Source organism: Porites lutea, chromosome 1 (assembly GCF_958299795.1).
Source record: "Porites lutea chromosome 1, jaPorLute2.1, whole genome shotgun sequence".
In the NCBI taxonomy this organism is placed as follows: domain Eukaryota; kingdom Metazoa; phylum Cnidaria; class Anthozoa; order Scleractinia; family Poritidae; genus Porites; species Porites lutea.
In genome coordinates, this window is record NC_133201.1 from 58,771,150 (window position 1) to 58,789,835 (window position 18,686).

Genomic DNA, 18,686 nt, shown 5'->3' on the forward strand with positions numbered 1-18,686 from the left:
AAGCATCCTACACACCTGATATACCTCGTACTTTAAGTCATGATCTGAGACAAGAATGCTACACAACATCATTGATTTTTTTAACGAATAAGAAATGAGAATTCCAATGGAATCCATTGATGTTTCCAGTGGAATCTAGTCATTTATTGGACAACCCTCTTATGATTTGGCCTGTTGCTGCCTAGTAATATTTCTTTACTTTAACTTTTATGTTGAACCCTGGGACAGGGGAACTTTTTTCAAGTGATCACTCTCAAGAAAGGGACAGGAGGCCGCTAAAGGTTGTCCACTCAATAGAGGTTCTGTTGCAGTTGAATTCACTGACAATTTTGTCCACCCTACTAATCAGCCCCTAAATAAAGGAAAGCTAGGTGATATGGGGTGGGGGTGGGGGGGGGGGGAACTTTCTAGAAATTCAAGTTAACAAAATAATATACGACATTATCAGGACAAGAAGAATGTCCAAAAGTGACTCGGTAACGGATGCAAAACTGTAGAACCACATGTGTTTTGAATATTTTTTCAGGAGCAGATTGCAACTGTGGTGTTTGAAAAATTATAAGCCTGACAATTTTTCATAGTTCAAAGCCGATGCGTTCGCTAACGACCTTATTGCGCATATAATATTTCATTTTTCATTACAGATTACAGCCATTCACGAGCAAGCACCCAAGTTTTTTTCCTGCGTGAGGTCGTTTTTATCAAGTATTGAATATCATAGTACACTTAAATTTATCATTCCTTTTGGTAGAGAAGTACTCCCATTGATTTGATAACTGGCAAAAGAATCTGCTACTGATAACGCAAAATAAAGTTTCAGTTAATATTCATGTTTTGGGGAGGCAGGTTAATCATATTTTTAGTAATAAATATTTTGGATGCCTTAATGAACAAGGAGTAAGAATTGAGACATATGGTTGATGTGCGGCTTTCTCTGCGTGAGGTCCCAGTGGCTCCCTCTTCGTGGCCTTAAGCAACTGCTTCCCCCCGGGGAGGGGGGTACTCCCTTATATAAGCCATATAGGTATGTGCCGCCCCATCGGGAAGAGTTTTTGCGCCGTTTTGGTCTGAAAACGGGTATACATTTTGCCCATTTTGGTCTGGAATCGGGTACGGTTTTCGAGGGAACTACAAAGTGTATGAACGTATTTATAGTTTCAAAATTTCTTCCAAATTTGGTCATCAGTAGCTAGTTATGGTGAATTATGCGGGTGCTTTTAGCCAATCAGAATCGGGGAAATATTTTGAATGTATAATAGAAATAAATAAAAGCACCGTCAACCTCACTAGTTTGTTACATGATCACTATTTCTAATTATAACTGCCAACGTACAATGCTGAAGTTCATCTACTCTAGTTGTAGGTTAGTGATATTATTACTGAGTATATAGGAAGCCATGGCCACCCGTATGAGACTGATCTCTAACTAATAAGCATGTAAAAAACTTGTGTACATTGAAATTAAAGTGTTCAATAGTGAAGCGATTGACTTCCCCGAAAACGGCCTGACCTCGTCGAAATATTTTTCCTTCCGGCCCTGTAATACTGTACTGCATGTATTTAAGAAGAAAGTTTGTAATAAATGCTCGGCGAATAAAGTTAAGCATTGCGTTATTCAGAAAATATTCCTTAACTCTTTTACTTTCTGACGTGTAAAAGTTTTGCATTTTTTTCTTCATAAATTATCTCCGCCGGACAAGCTCACTTTGCTGAAAAACTCTAGGCCGGGTTATTCAAATCTTGGTTAAGATAACCCAGGGTTAGTGCGACATTTGAATTCAGATATGAAAGCTTAATTAATTCTTTTTGTCTACAATGTGACTATTGGATGCTCTAAAAAGGATAGAGAAAATTATCCTAGTAAATACTTTTGAACAAAGAAAAAGAAACGCTAATATTATAGACCTTCGAACAACTGGGCCCTGTGGTCTACAAAGTGGATTTAAGAGTGGTTGTCAGAGAAAAACGGGCAAAATGTTAAAAATGTCAACGGAATAGGGTCAACAGAATAAGTTCATACTAACATCATAGATAGGTCTGGTGGTGTAATGGACAAATATACCAAACATAGGTTCTTCACTGTTCTTGTATCAGAGATACGAGCATCACTTTATTCGACCCCCTCGGACGCCATTTTTATAAGCAAATTTTCACCATTTTCTGAAACTCACAGAACCCTCAAAATTTAACGAGCGAAGTTTATTTTTTGTATGCGATACAACACATCACAGAACTACTTTCTAAAACCATAAGATTTGTTAAGTAGCCACGGACAAGACTAAAATTTTCTTATTTTATCTGACCTAAACTCGGTGTCTGCAAACGAGCAAAAAATCGGGCATTTTTGAATTGATCTACAGCGCACAACTAAAACGACAGAACAACTCTGACAGCCAAATTGCAGTCTACTATCATCCATGTAACCAAAACACTAATAATCATTTTGGGCCATTGAAACAGGAAGAAATTACAAAACTCACATTTGTTATAGTTTCCAATCTTTTTCTTGCAAACAGGCCGATCCCTTCGTGTTTGTTTTAAGTCCTCTTCGTGAATTTTCTTTCATATTTCGCTGTAAAGTACGCTCAGCAGCTGGAGGACATATCAGAAAGCTCGAAATACTGCCTAGGTTACATATTGAAAGGGCAAAAAGTGCTGAACGATAGGATGAAACTAGAAAATAACAAAGCGACGCCATCTTGAAAATTCAGCACTCAGGAGCGACTGGCACTAGTAGCTGCGTTCGATATCTAAAATACGGACAAAAATTGCAAATTTTTCACGACTCCGTTGTCTCGTAATTCCAAAAAGAGACTTGAGTACATAGAAAACCAAACCCAATACAGAAATGTAACCAGAAAGCCTCGGATTCATGTAAGAATTTTTCTTTATCGAACGTTGGCCATTACGAACTATTACCAGGAGCCTATGGGCTCCTGTAATTACCAGTAATATAAAAAACAAAAAGCAAATAAACCATCTTATCAGTGACCTACTCCAGTCTTATTTCTTCTTCAATTACTTCTTTTAGTTGAATTTAGCTTGTTTTTCTTTCAAAGGAAAAAAAAAGAAGAACGCCTGATCGCAGGTTAATTGGTGATAAACTGGCATTGTTTCATTCCCTTCTCATTTCGAGGTGTCCCGTGAATGTAGATAATATGAAAGATCTATTTATCTCTTTATGAATCACTTAACTTCGCTCTCATGCGAGCTAGCTAGACTTGCTATATATCAACCGAGTTTCTAAGCGTGCGGGCTAACTACGGGCAGTGGATATTGCTGGCTGTAAAATTTGCAATAATTTTTATTACCTAAAATAAATAGTTGAATCAGCGTGCGGAGCGGGCATTTTAGGCCGCAAAGAGGCCAAGACAGCGGACGAAGTAATTTTTGAAAGTAAGCCTTCCAATTGATGATCTCATCGCTATCACTTCGCATTTCCATAAGGTAATAGACTGTTGACAAGAGCTATCAAAATAAACCATTCGAAGTGTTTACTAGGCTCGATTTCCGCCGTCTCCCGAGTCCGGTCTTTGATCCTCTTTTTCCCGAACAGCGGCTGGTAATTGAGCCTAAGGGTTTACCAGAATCTTGTTTACCGGAAGGATCCGGAAGGAGTACCATTATAGGAGTTCCTACGGCTCTCACTCCGTACCCGTTCCCCTCATTTTTTTTCCTGCTCACTTCTTTTTCAGTATGCTCTTTGCACGGTCCACACAAGCTAAACGTCACGGGTCCGGCCGAATTTTTTACCTGTGCAGCCCGTTTAGAGGGAACGTGCAAATTCTCCATAGATTGCAATACTGTTTGCAGCTCAAAAACTTCACGGTTCCGCGGGTCGTATGTAAAGAAAAGGCGGATCCGTGCAAGTTTTTGGCGGTTCAAAAATTTGTAAAAGGGGCCTGAGTGTTCTCGAGTTGGTACCTTTTCCGTCATATTGATCATTGATAGAAGTCGTACACCTGGAAGTTTACAGCCACTGGGTTCCTTTTTGTTTGCTGGTATGGCTGTGAAAGAATTGACATCTCCTACACCTCTTCGTCACTGGATTTGTCAAAAACACTCTCGCTACGGTGTTTAACACAAGCAGAATCACGTTCACAGTCCTCACATTTAGTGTAATTGTCAAGGTCTGGCCTTAAATTCAGAGGAGGCAATGATGACCGAAACGGAATTTATTCATCTGCTACGGAGGTAATTTCCAACGCCATTTCGTTTGTTAATCCTCTCCACTTCGCTGTTGCAAAAAAATGCGCGCGCGAGTCACACGAGATGGCACAAAATGTGCTAAAAATAGTACATTTAATTGCTATGATATATATTTCGATGAGGTCAGCCCCATCCCTGGAAGAGGTATCCAGTTACGGTTTATTACCCCGATTTATATATATGGCTCCTGGTAGAGTATAAAAAAGTAATTTTGTTCAATTTTGCAGCGTAATTAGCGTTGCTAGATAACTCTGTCCGCCATCAGGAGCCCGTAAACCACAATTAAAACAAAAAATGTATGAGTAAAGACTACAAATCAATATTAATAATATATAGATTTAGCCAGGGCTAAAAGCGAAGCTCTGGCTAATAATGCTTATAAACGAAAAAAATTTAATCGTGTAATGCTAAACGGGGACAGCAATAAAGTTGGAATCAAGATCAATAGACCTAATTAGTAAAAAAACAAATTGCACGTGCAGCACACTTTTTTTTTCTAATTAGCAAAAAAAAAAACAAATTTGCACGCTTTTTGTCTTTCTTTGCCGTTGTTTTGCACAACTACAACTCTGTTTTGTAGGACTAAAACGTCGTCGTATGCGCTTACCCAATTTTGTCTCCTGTGTTCATGTTCGCTTTTATTTTTCACTGCCGCTCATTTTCACCTTGCTGGCCGCTCCTTGCTGGCCGCTAGCATTTCTCATTGTCTCACCACCGCTTTGAATTTTCATGTTTTTCTCCCTACAAAGTTCGTCTCTTTTGTTTTCAATCACTCGCTCTAGCTCTTTCTCTGTTATGCACGTGAGTGTAAACATCAAGAAGAACGTCGAAAAAGACACGACTTTGTTGTTGTTTTTTCTTTCTAAAAGTCCGGGCGGCCATGCGATTTTTTCAAAATAAAACCTTGAGTTGCACTTGGGTTGCCATGTTGATTGAATTATTTTACATTGGTATGCCTGTGATGTGGACGGACGGTCGGGCGGTCGGTTGGTGTACGGTCACGTGATTACCAAATTTTCTCGGATGGGTAGTTTACCACATTTTCTTGCCCATGGTGCTCCGCTGCGCGCGCTTTCCGCTATTAATCTTGTAAAAATTCCAGTATGAGCCATTACAATTGTTGAATGACCTTCTTCACCTCAGACACTCTTGTCAGTCAACTGTAAATCGACGTCCGCCATTTTGAATTTTGTTCATAAAAACCTCTGACCTGGCAGCCTGGCTGCATCTTGCGCCCATCATCTACTCCCAAGGGGTGAGGATCTGTCTCCTTTTTCATAGGAAATTCATAAATTTTCTACTAAAACACTGTGCAATATCAACCTCGTCCCCAGGGCTTTTCCCTTGAAAAATGGGTGGGGCGGGAAAAGGCCCTGGCATCAGCTGGTCACGTGTCCCCTCGTACACCCTAAAATCCTGGGTGTAATAAATTAGTGCTATGTGAAAAGCTAAAATTATGCGTAACTTCACACCGCGCGATCTTGGGCGGCCTCTTATGGCTCTTAACGATTAACGAAAGGTTTTGCAAGATTTCCTTTTTGTCACAGATACTGGCCTTGGTAATTTTTTGCTTTCCTTCGATTTCTATGAAGGGGACAGCGAGTAACATTTGTAAAACTTCTGTTTATAGAGCGGTATAAATGACAAACAAGCCAGCTATCGTACATGCATAAAGTATGTACTGGAAAAGTCCGCTTTCTCGACTCTTCAGATTTTTTTCCTTCATTTCTTGCGAAGACGGCTGCCGTACACAGCCTAGTTCTATTCACCTTAACTCTCAGTCATATCACAGCGACAAGCGTTGACTTCGACTTAGCCTGTATGACCTGTATTTTTAAAAAAATTGATTGACCTCTGCATCAAACGGCTGGTAACAAAGAAAGACTTGGGTCCATTTAAAATTGACGGAGCTATAGTTGATTCCAATCGATCAGTTTATCTTCCCTTTGATATAAGGAAAATCCTTTGTATTTATCCTCGAAAAGAGAAAAGATATCAGAGGTCTTCAAATGTTTCAGATCGGCGACCTGTCATCGTTCCTGGCTGGTGGGCTGACTTGCATCCGGCGCGGAGATTTGTTTGTTTCATGGTCAGGTTGTAGAGAAGACCAGAATCCATAAAGCATTTTGATGAACAATTCTATTTCAATCAAGTTCAATCCTGGAGGCAAAGGCCCGCATTGTTGTTTGACATTGGACAAAATCACACTTACGACTCCATGAAGTTCGGTCAAAGTACTAGTCAATAACAGCTTGTCTCAACTCTGAAGCATTTGATATATTTTGTACGTGACAACGTAGAGCCGGTACGCCCTTTCATAAACTTATAGCATTTGAATAATGCACAATTAAATTAATCTTCAGCTTTTGAATCGCACACACGCGAAAATATTGACATAGTTTTCTATGCTAGTATTTTCCATTGTTACTCCCTTCGACTTCTGTCAGCGAAAAACCAGCGGGTTGCATATAAATTAGCTTCTCAGGAATATTTAGGCTGTGCACGTGACCAGCCGATGCCAGGGCCTTTTCCCGCCACACCCATTTTTTAAGGGAAAAGCCCTGGGGACGAGGTTGTGTGCAATATGGAAGCAAGGCCAATTTAAGCACTAAAAGTTGCTCAGATGTCTCAGAATTGGAAGAAAACTAGTTAGAGAAATTGCTCAGAAATTATGCAAAAAATTGCTTGAAACGAAAAAAGTAGCTCGAAATACTACAAGTTGCCAAAAAGTTGGCGAGCAACTTGTGGAAAGCTCTAGGAAAGAAGGGGGAGTGGGGGAGGGGGAGGGGGTGGGAGGCTACTCAATAAAGCTTTGTTCGGAGAGGCTTCTCCCCCAGGTCCAGTCCCTTACCCTTAAATATACTATTTTTGACAAAACGCACCCCTTTCGTGTATCTTCCATTAAAAAGTTGTACCCTTTATATCTGCTTCGTGAGAATAAATCGGTAAGAAAGGAGGTCTTCCGGTCATTTTCGAGTAACCTTAACATGTAAATGATATTGCCATAAGGCGTGTTCCTTCGAAGCATTTTAATAATAGGCTCTTTAAAATACCTAATGAAATATTTTCCTCTCCTTTCACATACTTCAACTTGTGATTTCCTAGCTACCCTTTGATACACCTGATGCCTGAAAGAGATAACCTTCGGGCGAAGCCTTCCGGACTTTGAAACTGTGCATCATGAAATCATGAACAGGAGATGAGTGGACCTTCGGACATGGACGGTGATTGAAGACTGACGCAAATAGATGATACAAAAAAGAGTCCAAAGAAACGCTAAGACTTATATGGGATAACTCAAAATGAAGTGAATGAAGAGCAAATCAAGACTGAATAAAATAATGCCAATTGGTCACCCCTTCACCACACCCCATCACTCCACCAAAAAAAAACGACAACAATTTAACTGAAAGTAGTAATTGAAGAAGAAAAAGGACCGTAATAAGTCGCTGATAAGCCGGTTTGTTTGTTTTTGTCTGTTTGGTAATTCATCACTCGTGGACAAGGCAGCTACTAGTGCCAGTCCCTCCTGAGTGCTGAATTTTCAAGATGGCGTCGCTTTGTTATTTTCTAGTTTCATCCTATCGTTCAGCACTTTTTGCCCTTTCAAAATGTAACCTAGACAGTATTTCGAGCTTTTTGATATGTCCTCCAGCTGCTGAGCGTACTTTACAGCGAAATACGGAAGAAAATTCACGAAGAGGACTTAAAACAAACACGAAGGGATCGGCCTGTTTGCAAGAAAAAGATTGGAAACTATAACAAATGTGAGTTTTGTAATTTCTTCCTGTTTCAATGGCCCAAAATGATTATTAGTGTTTTGGTTACATGGATGATAGTAGACTGCAATTTGGCTGTCAGAGTTGTTCTGTCGTTTTAGTTGTGCGCTGTAGATCAATTCAAAAATGCCCGATTTTTTGCTCGTTTGCAGACACCGAGTTTAGGTCAGATAAAATAAGAAAATTTTAGTCTTGTCCGTGGCTACTTAACAAATCTTATGGTTTTAGAAAGTAGTTCTGTGATGTGTTGTATCGCATACAAAAAATAAACTTCGCTTGTTAAATTTTGAGGGTTCTGTGAGTTTCAGAAAATGGTGAAAATGGTGAATGAAAATGCTGTGTGAAATAAAACGGAGCGCGAATAAAAAAAAAAAGAGGGAGGGGGAGAGGTGAGAGTTTCCGCTCTAATTTCATCTGTTTTTTAACTTTGCACCGCTCCCACTATCTGAACACCTGGAACAGGCTAAACAATCAGTGCCAAATAGTTACAAACACACAAAAGAAAACAATGAAATTAAAGTGAAATACTGGCTAGTATAAGTCTACTTTCTATTTCGCCGATAAAGTTAAATCACTCTATCTGTCCTAGTTGACATTAAAAGGATTAACAGTATACTGTTGAAATCTGACGATACTTCCAAATGTAGCACTGTGAAAATTCCCACAATTATATGGTTGACACGCTCTACCAAGTCCCTTCTCAAATAAAAACTGTCTCAATCGGTAGTTACACCTCAGTTGTTGACCATTTCGTTGAAGAGCTATTAGTTCAGTTGAAAAACATTTATAAAATACCTGTGTTACAATTTCGCGATTGTCTAATTGAACACAACAAAAAAAAAGTTATATCATGTGCAAGTATCAAATAAAACTCTCTTCTACGTCCCCGTATGGTTTCATGATACGGCACAGGTCGATTTTGTTATCAACCTTTGTTAACAAATTTAGAACTGCAACTCCGCAACCATTTCGAACTCATTTCTGCTATGACGAATTTAAAAACCATTTGGGACTTTCGTAACCTGGCGTTTCTCGATATAAGATATTTTTAATTAACTAATGGCATTTGTACTGTAGTTGTTAAAATTATTGCTTTCTCCAACTGATCCTTCTTTTTCTTTCCTTCTTGTAAAGGAGCACAAGCCACGCCACATGTACATGACTTGCATAGTTTGCATAGTTTGCACAAAATAAAACATTTGTTTTTACTAAAAAATAGTGCCAAATAGTTACAAAAAAGACAAAAGAAAACAATGAAATTAGAGTGTAATACAGCTCTAATATCCACTTCACGGGCGAAGTAAAATCATTCTTTTGACTATCAGTCAGCATTTAAATTTGTAGCGTGGAGGTTATTTTGGATTGAGTGTATTTGCTAGCTGCCTTTAAATCTGCTGGAAGGTCTATTATACTTGACAGCAAAGCGTTTCTGCCACAAAAACAAATTTTATATCAAGCCATTTTTCCGGTAAGAAGGAAGCTGAAAACCTTGCATTGCGTGACCAAGAGCTCTGCGTGGCGGCGCACTTGTTTGCTGAGGAGATAAACAGAGTCGGATTTGGTTGGAGAAAATTTGGCCACCAAAGGTGACGAACTTTATTTTCAAGATCTGCCAATATATAATAAACTAAATATCTCTTCAGCAAAGGTGGGGGAAAAAACCGCCACCCACTAAGACAAGAAAGAGAAACACACTAGGAATTAATTCGCAGGCAGGCGGAAGGGGAGGTGGTGGAAAATGCTGAAAATTGGTTCAAACCAGCGATGTGAACAACGTGATGGTGAGCGATCGAAAGGGGGCGAACACATGGAAAGGTGCCCCTAAGAATGATATAGTCCGGAACGCCCTAAATTCTGATTGGCTGGAAATAAGATAGGCTTGGAACCTGCCGCCTTGGCCTGCAAACCATTATGAAATGCCTTGCCATAAAATCCCATTATGATGTCGTCATAACGGTGTCTTTTATGAAGATTTGACAACAAATAGCCCATCGCTATACTGAGTTCCCTAACTCTCCTAGTAATAATAATATCGATTTTTAGCTAAAATAAGATGATTTGAATGTCGTGATTTTTGCCATTTTTCGAAGCTTTTTTATTTGTTATTGAAGCTACAACGCGATATTGGGTTGCACCGACATTGCTACAGTAGTTTTACTTGCATTTCAGGCATTTCGGAAAAAAAAAAAAAAAATATAGCACACCCCACATGCAAATGTCAGCGTAACGAAACTATAAATTAAAAAGCCACCTGCACGAAAGTTCACTCTCAGTTTTCCATCTCAGTCAGTCCGTAACGTTCGTTGCTGGTGTGGTGAAGCTCATATTTCAGGCCATCATGAAGTCTTTTGCTGTGATTGCTCTCCTCGTCTGTTTCCTTGGTGTTCTGATAACAACTATTTCGTCACATGGGCCATTCGAACCATTTGATAATCAGGAAGATGAAAGCGAATTACGCACCTCTGAGAAAGCCGTAGAAAGTGACGGAGTTGATCAAGAAGACGAAGTAGAAGAAAGCGAAGATATTGATGATGAACATGAGGTGGATTATTCTGAAAGGTAATTTTTATTCACTTTATGAAAAAAGGTCACTCCCCGGGCTATCGACCCTAAAGCTGAGCTAAGTTCAATCACAGTTTTCATTAGGAACTGTATACACCCGATGCCTGGGACGGGGGGGGGGGGGTTATGCTCCCTTATATGGCCTTTACGGCGTGGTGCCGCTCGACAGGGTACGGTTTTTGACGTCTTTGTCCTTAACAGGGTATATAATTTCTTGTGAGTCTGTCCTAAACAGGGCTTTGCCTGTACGATTGATTTGATTTGCCAGATGAATTTTGTTTGTACTCCAAGTATACAAAGGCAATGACTATAACGTGAATTTGCTGTCTACTGCAATAGCCAAAAAATGGCTTTAAAAAAGGAGAGTGTGCATGATGTCCTTTGTCCTTAAACAGGGAATAAAACTGAGGGTGTTGTCCTAACAGGGTATGTTTCTTAGGATTTTTTTTTCCTAAACAGGGTCAGGGTCTTAAACTCTCACCTATACCCAAATATTGGTCGAGTGCCCCCCTCCCGCCCCCCGGATTCGATGGGACTAAAATCGATGCTGATAAGAGACAAAATGTACATGACGGATTACCAATATAAAAACTCCAACTGAGTGAATTTTCCTTTGATTTCAGTGCAAACTAGTAGTGGATAAGGCACCGGTTACTCCTTTTCTTTGCGGGGGAATGCCATTAACTTTCGGGGGAATACATTAACGCCGGTGACGTCATACATATCATTAACATAGGATGATGTCATAGTTTAAATTAATGACCATGACGTCATGCATCCATTAACATAGGATGATGTCATAGCCTATTTTCAGCTGGCAAGGAGTAAGTGACGTCAGAATACCCTAGAGGTTGACGTCATCAAAAAATGTTGACATCATAATCTATAAATAGAATAGTGATATCATGTCCCTACTTGGTCATGATGATGTCATATTTTTTCCAGGTAAGATGATGTCAGGGTTTATTTTTTACCTGCCAGTTTTTTCTATTGTTTCAAAACACACAAAATGGTCATTCCTTACCAAGCAAATCATTCTCGAGATTCAGTAGTATAAACAAGATGGTTTCAAACATTCACGTTGATTCGAGACGTGGGCGTCTATTGACTATTGATGAAGTGGAACAAGTTCAACGGCAAAGTGTAGCTGGTCTTATCGGCCATATCTTCCAACTTACTTACGCTAATATGGTTGAAGAACTAATTCAAGAACAAAAGTTGAATCGCTGTCACGACTGTGCTATTCAGCACCCAAGTCAAAGACAACATTCGTGTGTTATGATGGATAAAGAGGATTCTTGGTTGTACTACCGAGAAGATGTGGTTGAAAAAATCGATCTGAATGCCGTCCTGAACAATGCTGAAAGTGTGTGTAAGGCTCTTGGCTTCAAGCTTGGTCAGTCGTGGAAAATGTACGTCAGCGAGCTACCAAAGATGCTGTTACAGCGAAGCGACGATCATGTTCTTTACTATCAAATCAAACGTGTCGCTAACTGATCGGGGATATTTAAATACGGAGAACAAAAACTTGCAGGCGATGAAATGGTGTGATGTAATCAACTTGATTTATTTCTTGCCAGCGATCAATGATTCTCGTAAACTAAAAAACAAATACAACTAAATGAACTAACTTATAGGGGAAATTAAGATATAAACGAGTAGCGATCGAAACAAAGGACGATAAAACATAATTGTGTACGAAAGGCTGAATGACAAAGTACAAGCTTGTGCATTTTGGGGGCGGAACCCCGCACATGAAGAATATTATTGTTGCATGGAAAACACTTAACAAATACATCTGCTAACCTAAATAAAATGCTTATATATTGACTTTCGATGAAGATAAAATTAGTAGAAAGGTAACTGAAATATCCATACTTTAGTAAATAACAAAATATGCGAGATTGTTACGAAATGTACACATGTATGCCCACGAGGGGACAAATAAAGTACTAAATCAATAACCTGAAGACTAAATCAACAAAAATATCTACGAAAGGAAACGAAAATAATTACTTACATATCTGACCCACACAGTAAACGTCCAAATAACGAAACGAAACTAAATGACACAAAAACTTATTCTTCTACTGTATTATGCGAGAAACGTGCAATCGACTGAAATAAGAGCTATCCAGGGGGAGTATTAGAAACAAAGCAATGACGTAAATGAAACACTGGAAATGAAATGAAACTAAAAATAATGAAAACTAAATGAGAAACTTAACATGGCTCCCCTGAAATAGAATATTTCACAAAACCAATAATCTTCCCACGTAAATTCAAAGAGATTAACTTAAAACACATTTCAATCAAAGTTCAATTATTAAGGCTCCTCGTCGGGGATCTACCCTCGGTCTTCATTCTGCTTGATCATCACGGGCAATCAAAAGGATTAGCTTGTGGATTGGACGCTCTAGGTACTTGATTGGCCCAATCTTCTTTCCATCGGTACTGAGATGGCGATCTCCCAGAACAACCTGGACTTTGCGCACATAACCATCCTTCTCAATGTCGACCCGGCTGACACGAGCGAGTTGCCAACAGTTCCTTGGCAGGGTGTCATCCTTGACAATCACGACGTCGTTAACTGTTAGGTTCCTTCGCGGCTCCTTCCACTTGTTGCGTTGTTGAAGGCTTAGGAGGAACTCCTTCCTCCAGCGGGTCCAAAATTCATTGGCCAAATGCTGGACTCTTCTCCATCGTTTCTTGGTGTAAAGGTCAGTTGACTCAAACATCCCCGGGGGAGAGAGGACAACCTTTGTCTTCATTGTCAAGAAGTGATTCGGGGTAAGAGGCTCCAAACTTGGGTCATTCAAATTCTCAACTGACAACGGGCGGCTATTAACGATTGCCTCTACTTCGCACAGGAGGGTCCTAAAGGCCTCATCATCCAACTGGGTGCCGTTTGATTCTAGAAGCGCAGACATTACACTTCGCACCGTTCGGATTTGTCGCTCCCAAATCCCCCCCATATGACTGGCTGCAGGCACGTTCATCTTGAATGAGAACCAATCACAATTATTCTTCAGTAGTTCGGCCCTTATCCTTTCATGGTCGAACTCTTCAAGGGCTTCTCTGAGTTCCCTTCTTGCTCCGACGAAGTTGGTTCCTTGGTCGGACCTCAATTGGCGAATAGGGCCTCTTCGACAGGTAAATCTTCGAAAGGCGTCAATGAACGAATTGGTGTCTAAAGAATTCGCTGACTCCAAGTGAATTGCTCTTGACGACATGCATGTGAAGAGAACTCCGTATCTCTTAACTTCTTTTCTTCCCTCCTTTATGTTCCATGGTCCAAAGTAGTCCACTGCGCAAAAGGTGAAAGGGGGTGCTGGCTCTAATCTATCGACCGGTAGGTCGGCCATCTTCTGATCCTGTACCTTTCCTCTTAGCTTGCGACATGTTACACACTTCGAGATGTGGGTGGCTACAGCAGTGGATCCTCCAATGATCCAGAATCCTCGGAAACGAATTTCACTGAGGGTCATACCTCTCCCTTGGTGTTTAACTTCTTCGTGACAATGCTTGATAAGGAGATTTGTGATGTGATTTCCTTTGGGCAAAATAATTGGAAACTTGACACTTTCTGACAACGTAGCGTGCTTGAGGCGCCCGCCTACTCGTACGATTCCACTTGCATCCAGGAAAGGATCGAGTTTGCCAAGAGAACTGCAACTTTTCATAGATCTTTTCCTTTGGGAAAGGTTTGCTTTATCCTTTGGGTCTCCCGGCGGTGAGAGCGAGGTCAAGGTGCCAATCTCATCTCCAAAATGATCAGCTTGAACTGCCCTAATGATTCGCGTTTCTGCATCCTGCATACTTGCCACCGTCATCGAAGGAAGCTGGATGACTGTATAGGGGTTCTTTGTTGTATTTGATTTCTCTTCTACGACCAGGAGGGACTTGTGCTTCAGTCTTTCTTTTAGCTTCTGCACAAAAATAAGACATAATGCGACAGCTCTTTTTGCTCGATGAAGGTCGGAGAAGTACGCCAATCGACTGGAAATGCTTGCAGAGGACTTTTGTACGTTTGTAGCGAGGCTCACAGACTTCTTTACTTCGGGGTCATCAGATGATAACTGTCGAGTATCTTGTACTCCTAATAGTTGGGATGTCGGCCACTGACTTCTATCATTCCACAGGAAGGCTGGCCCGGTTATCCAATTTGACTTGATGAGCTGTTGTGCACTGAGGCCGCGAGAGGCGTGATCTGCAGGGTTAAGTTTGGTGTCCACATAATGCCATTGATCCGGAGAGGTGTGGTCTTGAATTTGTTGCACCCTGTTTGCAACAAAGATGTGGAAACGTCTACTTTCATTAGCGATGTACCCGAGAACAACCTTGCTATCGGTCCAGAAGATTTCTGTCATTTCTTCGTAGTCTAATTCTCTTTGTAGTTGACTACTTGTTCTTACAGAAACCACAGCAGCTGTAAGCTCCAAACGAGGCACCGTTACTTGTTTGAGTGGTGTAACTCTTGCTTTGCCCATCACCAACGAGCAATGGAGATGGCCTTTATCGTCCTTTAAGCGGAGGTATGAGCATTGGCCGTACCCCTGGGTACTGGCGTCAGAGAAGTGATGCAACTCTACACTACTGATGTATCCAAAATCTGATGGCTTGAAGCATCTCGGAACTGATAACTGATCCAAAGTGAACAGCTCACTTCTCCACTTTTCCCACTTCGTCTTAATTACTTCAGGAACTGGGTCATCCCAATCTGTTTTTTCTCTGCACAGGTCCTGTAGGATCTTCTTTCCTTCAAGGAGGAGTGGAGCCACGAAACCTAAGGGATCGTATATGGAGCTGACTGTGGAGAGTATCCCTCTTCTGGTACATGGACGGTCCTTCAACGTGATTCTAAACTGGAATGAATCTTTCTCGACGCACCACTCAACACCAAGGGTACGTTCTATCGGTAGGGCTTCAGAATCCAAGTCTATGTTCCTTATCTCTTCAGCTCTATCTTCGGCTGGAATGGCTTCTATAACTTCTTTCTTGTTTGAAGCAAACTTGTGCAGGCGGAAACCCCCTCTGCGGCACATCTCTTTAGCGTCTTTAATAAGGTTCACTGCTTCTTCTGATGAGGTGACAGATTTGAGGCCGTCGTCCACATAAAAATTTCTTCGTACAAAGTTCGCTGACATTGAGCCAAGTTCTTCTTCATTATCGTTAGCAGTGGACTTCAAGGCGTAGTTCGCACATCCAGGCGATGATGTCGCTCCAAAGAGATGGACAGTCATTCTAAATTCTATCGGGTCCTTGGTCGTGTCTCCGTTCTCCCACCACAGGAATCTCAAGAAGTCTCTGCATTCTTCTGATACTCTTACTTGAAGAAACATCGACTCTATGTCGCACATGAATGCTACTGTTTCTTGCCTGAACCGACAGAGGACTCCCACCAAATTGTTTGTTAAATCTGGTCCTTGTAACAAATGTCTATTTAAGGTCTCGTTCTTGAATTCCGCGGAGCAATCGAAAACCACCCGGATCTTGTTTGGCTTTTTGGGATGATATATGCCGTGATGAGGAATATACCAAACTTTTCCTTTATCAGATAAACTTGACTTGCTGTCTTGAGAACTTCCTTGGAGTAAACATTCGTCAGGTGGGACTCTTTCTGCATGGCCATTCTTGATTAAATTTTCCATGAAGGTGGTGTAGTCTTCTTTGTACTTCTGATCAGATTTAAACCTCCTTTTCAGTTGGCTTAAGCGACGCACGGCTACTTCTTGGTTGTTGGGAAGGCTTGGACTGGTTTCTTTCAAAGGCAAAGGCAACTCGTAGTGTCCATCTTCGCAGTGGCGAATGCCCTGTTCTACAGTCGCCAGAAATCTTCTGTCTTCTTGGGAGAGAGCCTGACTGTTTCTGTCCTTTTCTGAGAAGTCGGCTTCAAACATCATCTTTACTTCTTTAGGGGTGATTTCCTCCTTCGTCTGACTGGTAGTTACAAATGCAATATTTCTTGAACAATCGCTGCCTGTCTCGTATGCCAAAACTCTGTTACATGTTACAAAATCGTCGTCAACTTCATCAGCTTCTTCTTTAGATACAGGCATGATCACGGGACCAATTATGCCCCAACCAAGCAAGGTCCTAACAGCATAGGGATCTTCTCCTTTCCCGAGAATGACTTCTCGTGGCTTGATCGCTCTCGGACAATTACAGCCTAACAGCAGTCCTACGTCCATGCTACTTTGATATGGATACAGCTTATCGGCGATCTTCTGAAGGTGTTGCCACTCATTTGCCGTCTCCTTTCTCGGAATTTGGTCTCTTCTGAAAGGTATATTTGATCTTGAATATGTCTTTGGAAGTTCAATCTCCACTCTCTTATCGATTCTTTCAACAACCAAACCGCTTATTTTCTCAACAGCAATCTCCTGTCGTCCTAACATTGTGGACAGATTGAGTTTAACTTCAGGTCCCTTCAGGCCAAGGTCTTTGAGAACTTCAGACTTGATGAATGTGGTATCGCTAGCTTCATCTAAGAGAGCATAAGTCATAATCTCCCGTTTGGGACTGTCCTTATGGTGAAGCCACACTGGTACAATTAATGAGTTGATGACGACCCGTTGGCTATCTGTACTAGAACAGTTACTAATGGCTGGGATTGAGCTATCTTCTTTCTCCATCGCTTTCTGTGGTTCTTTGGCTTGCTTCTTAGTTTCATAATGGAGGGTTGTTGGGTGCGGCTTCTTGCACTCCTGACACGTAAGTCTACGCTTGCAGTCTTTAGAGAGGTGACCTCGCTGAAGACAGCCGAAACAAAGTGAGTTCAACTTCACGAAATCATGGCGCTCTCTTATGTCCATTTTCTTGAACTCTTCACAGTTGTACAGCATATGGGACTTTGAACACGCCGGACACTTTAACTTTGAGTCAGTTTTCTCACCAGAAGGTGACTTCGAGTTCCCCTTTGACTCTTCTCCCGTAGTGGCAAGGCTGTTCAGGCTAGGTGGACGCCTTCGGTTTATGCCTGTTTTCTGCTTCTCAGGACTCTTCTTCTTTTCCATCTTCAGCACATCGGGGGAGAAAACAGGATCAGTGGCTAGATCAGCCTCGGCTTTGACAAACTTCACAAGGTCATGAAAGGTGATTGTTCGTTCACCTTTCTTCTTCTTATCGAACGCATGTCGACACCATTTCACACCAGAGTAAGATGGTAACTTTGAGCTAACTTGCCTCAGTACTTCTGTGGAGTTTAACTCGTTTAGGGAGTGTATACTTCTCATTGCTTCTTCACACTGGCCAAGAAAGTCGGACAATGCTTGGAGACCGTTACTATCACCTTCGCTTATTTGTGGCCATTCCTTCAATCGGAACTTATAGGCGTCAGAAACACGATGAGGGTCCCCATATCTTTGAGCAAGTAGATTCTTAGCCCGTTGGTAGCTATCATCAGAGTTCAGAGTGACAAAGCCCTTAATAACATCGTTTGCTTTTCCTTCAGTGTACTTGTTAAGAAAGTAAAGCCTTTCTCTGTCCGATGGAACTCTTGATTCGATGATGGTTTCGAAGGCTCTTGTAAAGATAGGGTAGTCAAAGTAATTTCCACTGAAGATTGGAGGTTCTTGCACAGGGAGAGAACTCACTCGTTGTTGCTGCGCTATGAGGGCGCTAAGCTCAGTCTGCTTAGCTTGGAGCTTTATAATTTCCTGTAAAGCCTTCTCACTTGGACTTGGGGGTGAGATCTCGACTTCTGACTTCAATACAGGTGACAAAAAAGGATTCACTGGCCAAGACGAGTGACGTTCTTCTGTCGCAGGAGTCTGACTTGGTCCAGGAGGTGTTGGAGTTAAAGCAAAAAACGGCGAATCGTACGTTCTAGGTTCCGTCTTCACAGACACACCTCGCGGTTTCGGTGACGGGGTGTGAAAGGGATTAAGAGGCGTATCTGATCTGCATTCAACCTTGCGTGGTTGCGGTGATTCGTGCGACAAGGGAGGAGCAAATGGATTCGGAGAGGCTTTGAACTTAACTTCCGTTCTGGCGGGTGGCCCAGATTGCATTGGCACGAAAGGAGGAGCATCTTCGTTTAATTTACTTCTCACAGGAACCACTTTCGGTGTAGCCTGCTCCAACGTATTTGCCCTTTCGTGTTCTTCTTCTTCTTCGAGACTTTTCATGGCATCT

At 41.4% G+C, this 18,686-nt stretch overlaps 1 protein-coding gene across 1 annotated transcript; it reads right to left on the minus strand.

The window, feature by feature from the left end:
- Positions 1 to 12,910: 12,910 nt before the first annotated feature.
- LOC140932984 (uncharacterized) lies at positions 12,911 to 18,679 on the minus strand. The gene has a single exon (XM_073382494.1). The coding sequence runs from the start codon at positions 18,677 to 18,679 to the stop codon at positions 12,911 to 12,913; it is 5,769 nt and encodes a 1,922-aa protein (XP_073238595.1).
- Between the last annotated feature and the right edge of the window lie 7 nt (positions 18,680 to 18,686).

Coding starts and splice junctions, on each gene's coding strand:
- LOC140932984 (XM_073382494.1), bottom strand. CDS start 18,679: ATGAAAAGTCTCGAAGAAGAAGAAGAACACGAAAGGGCAAATACGTTG.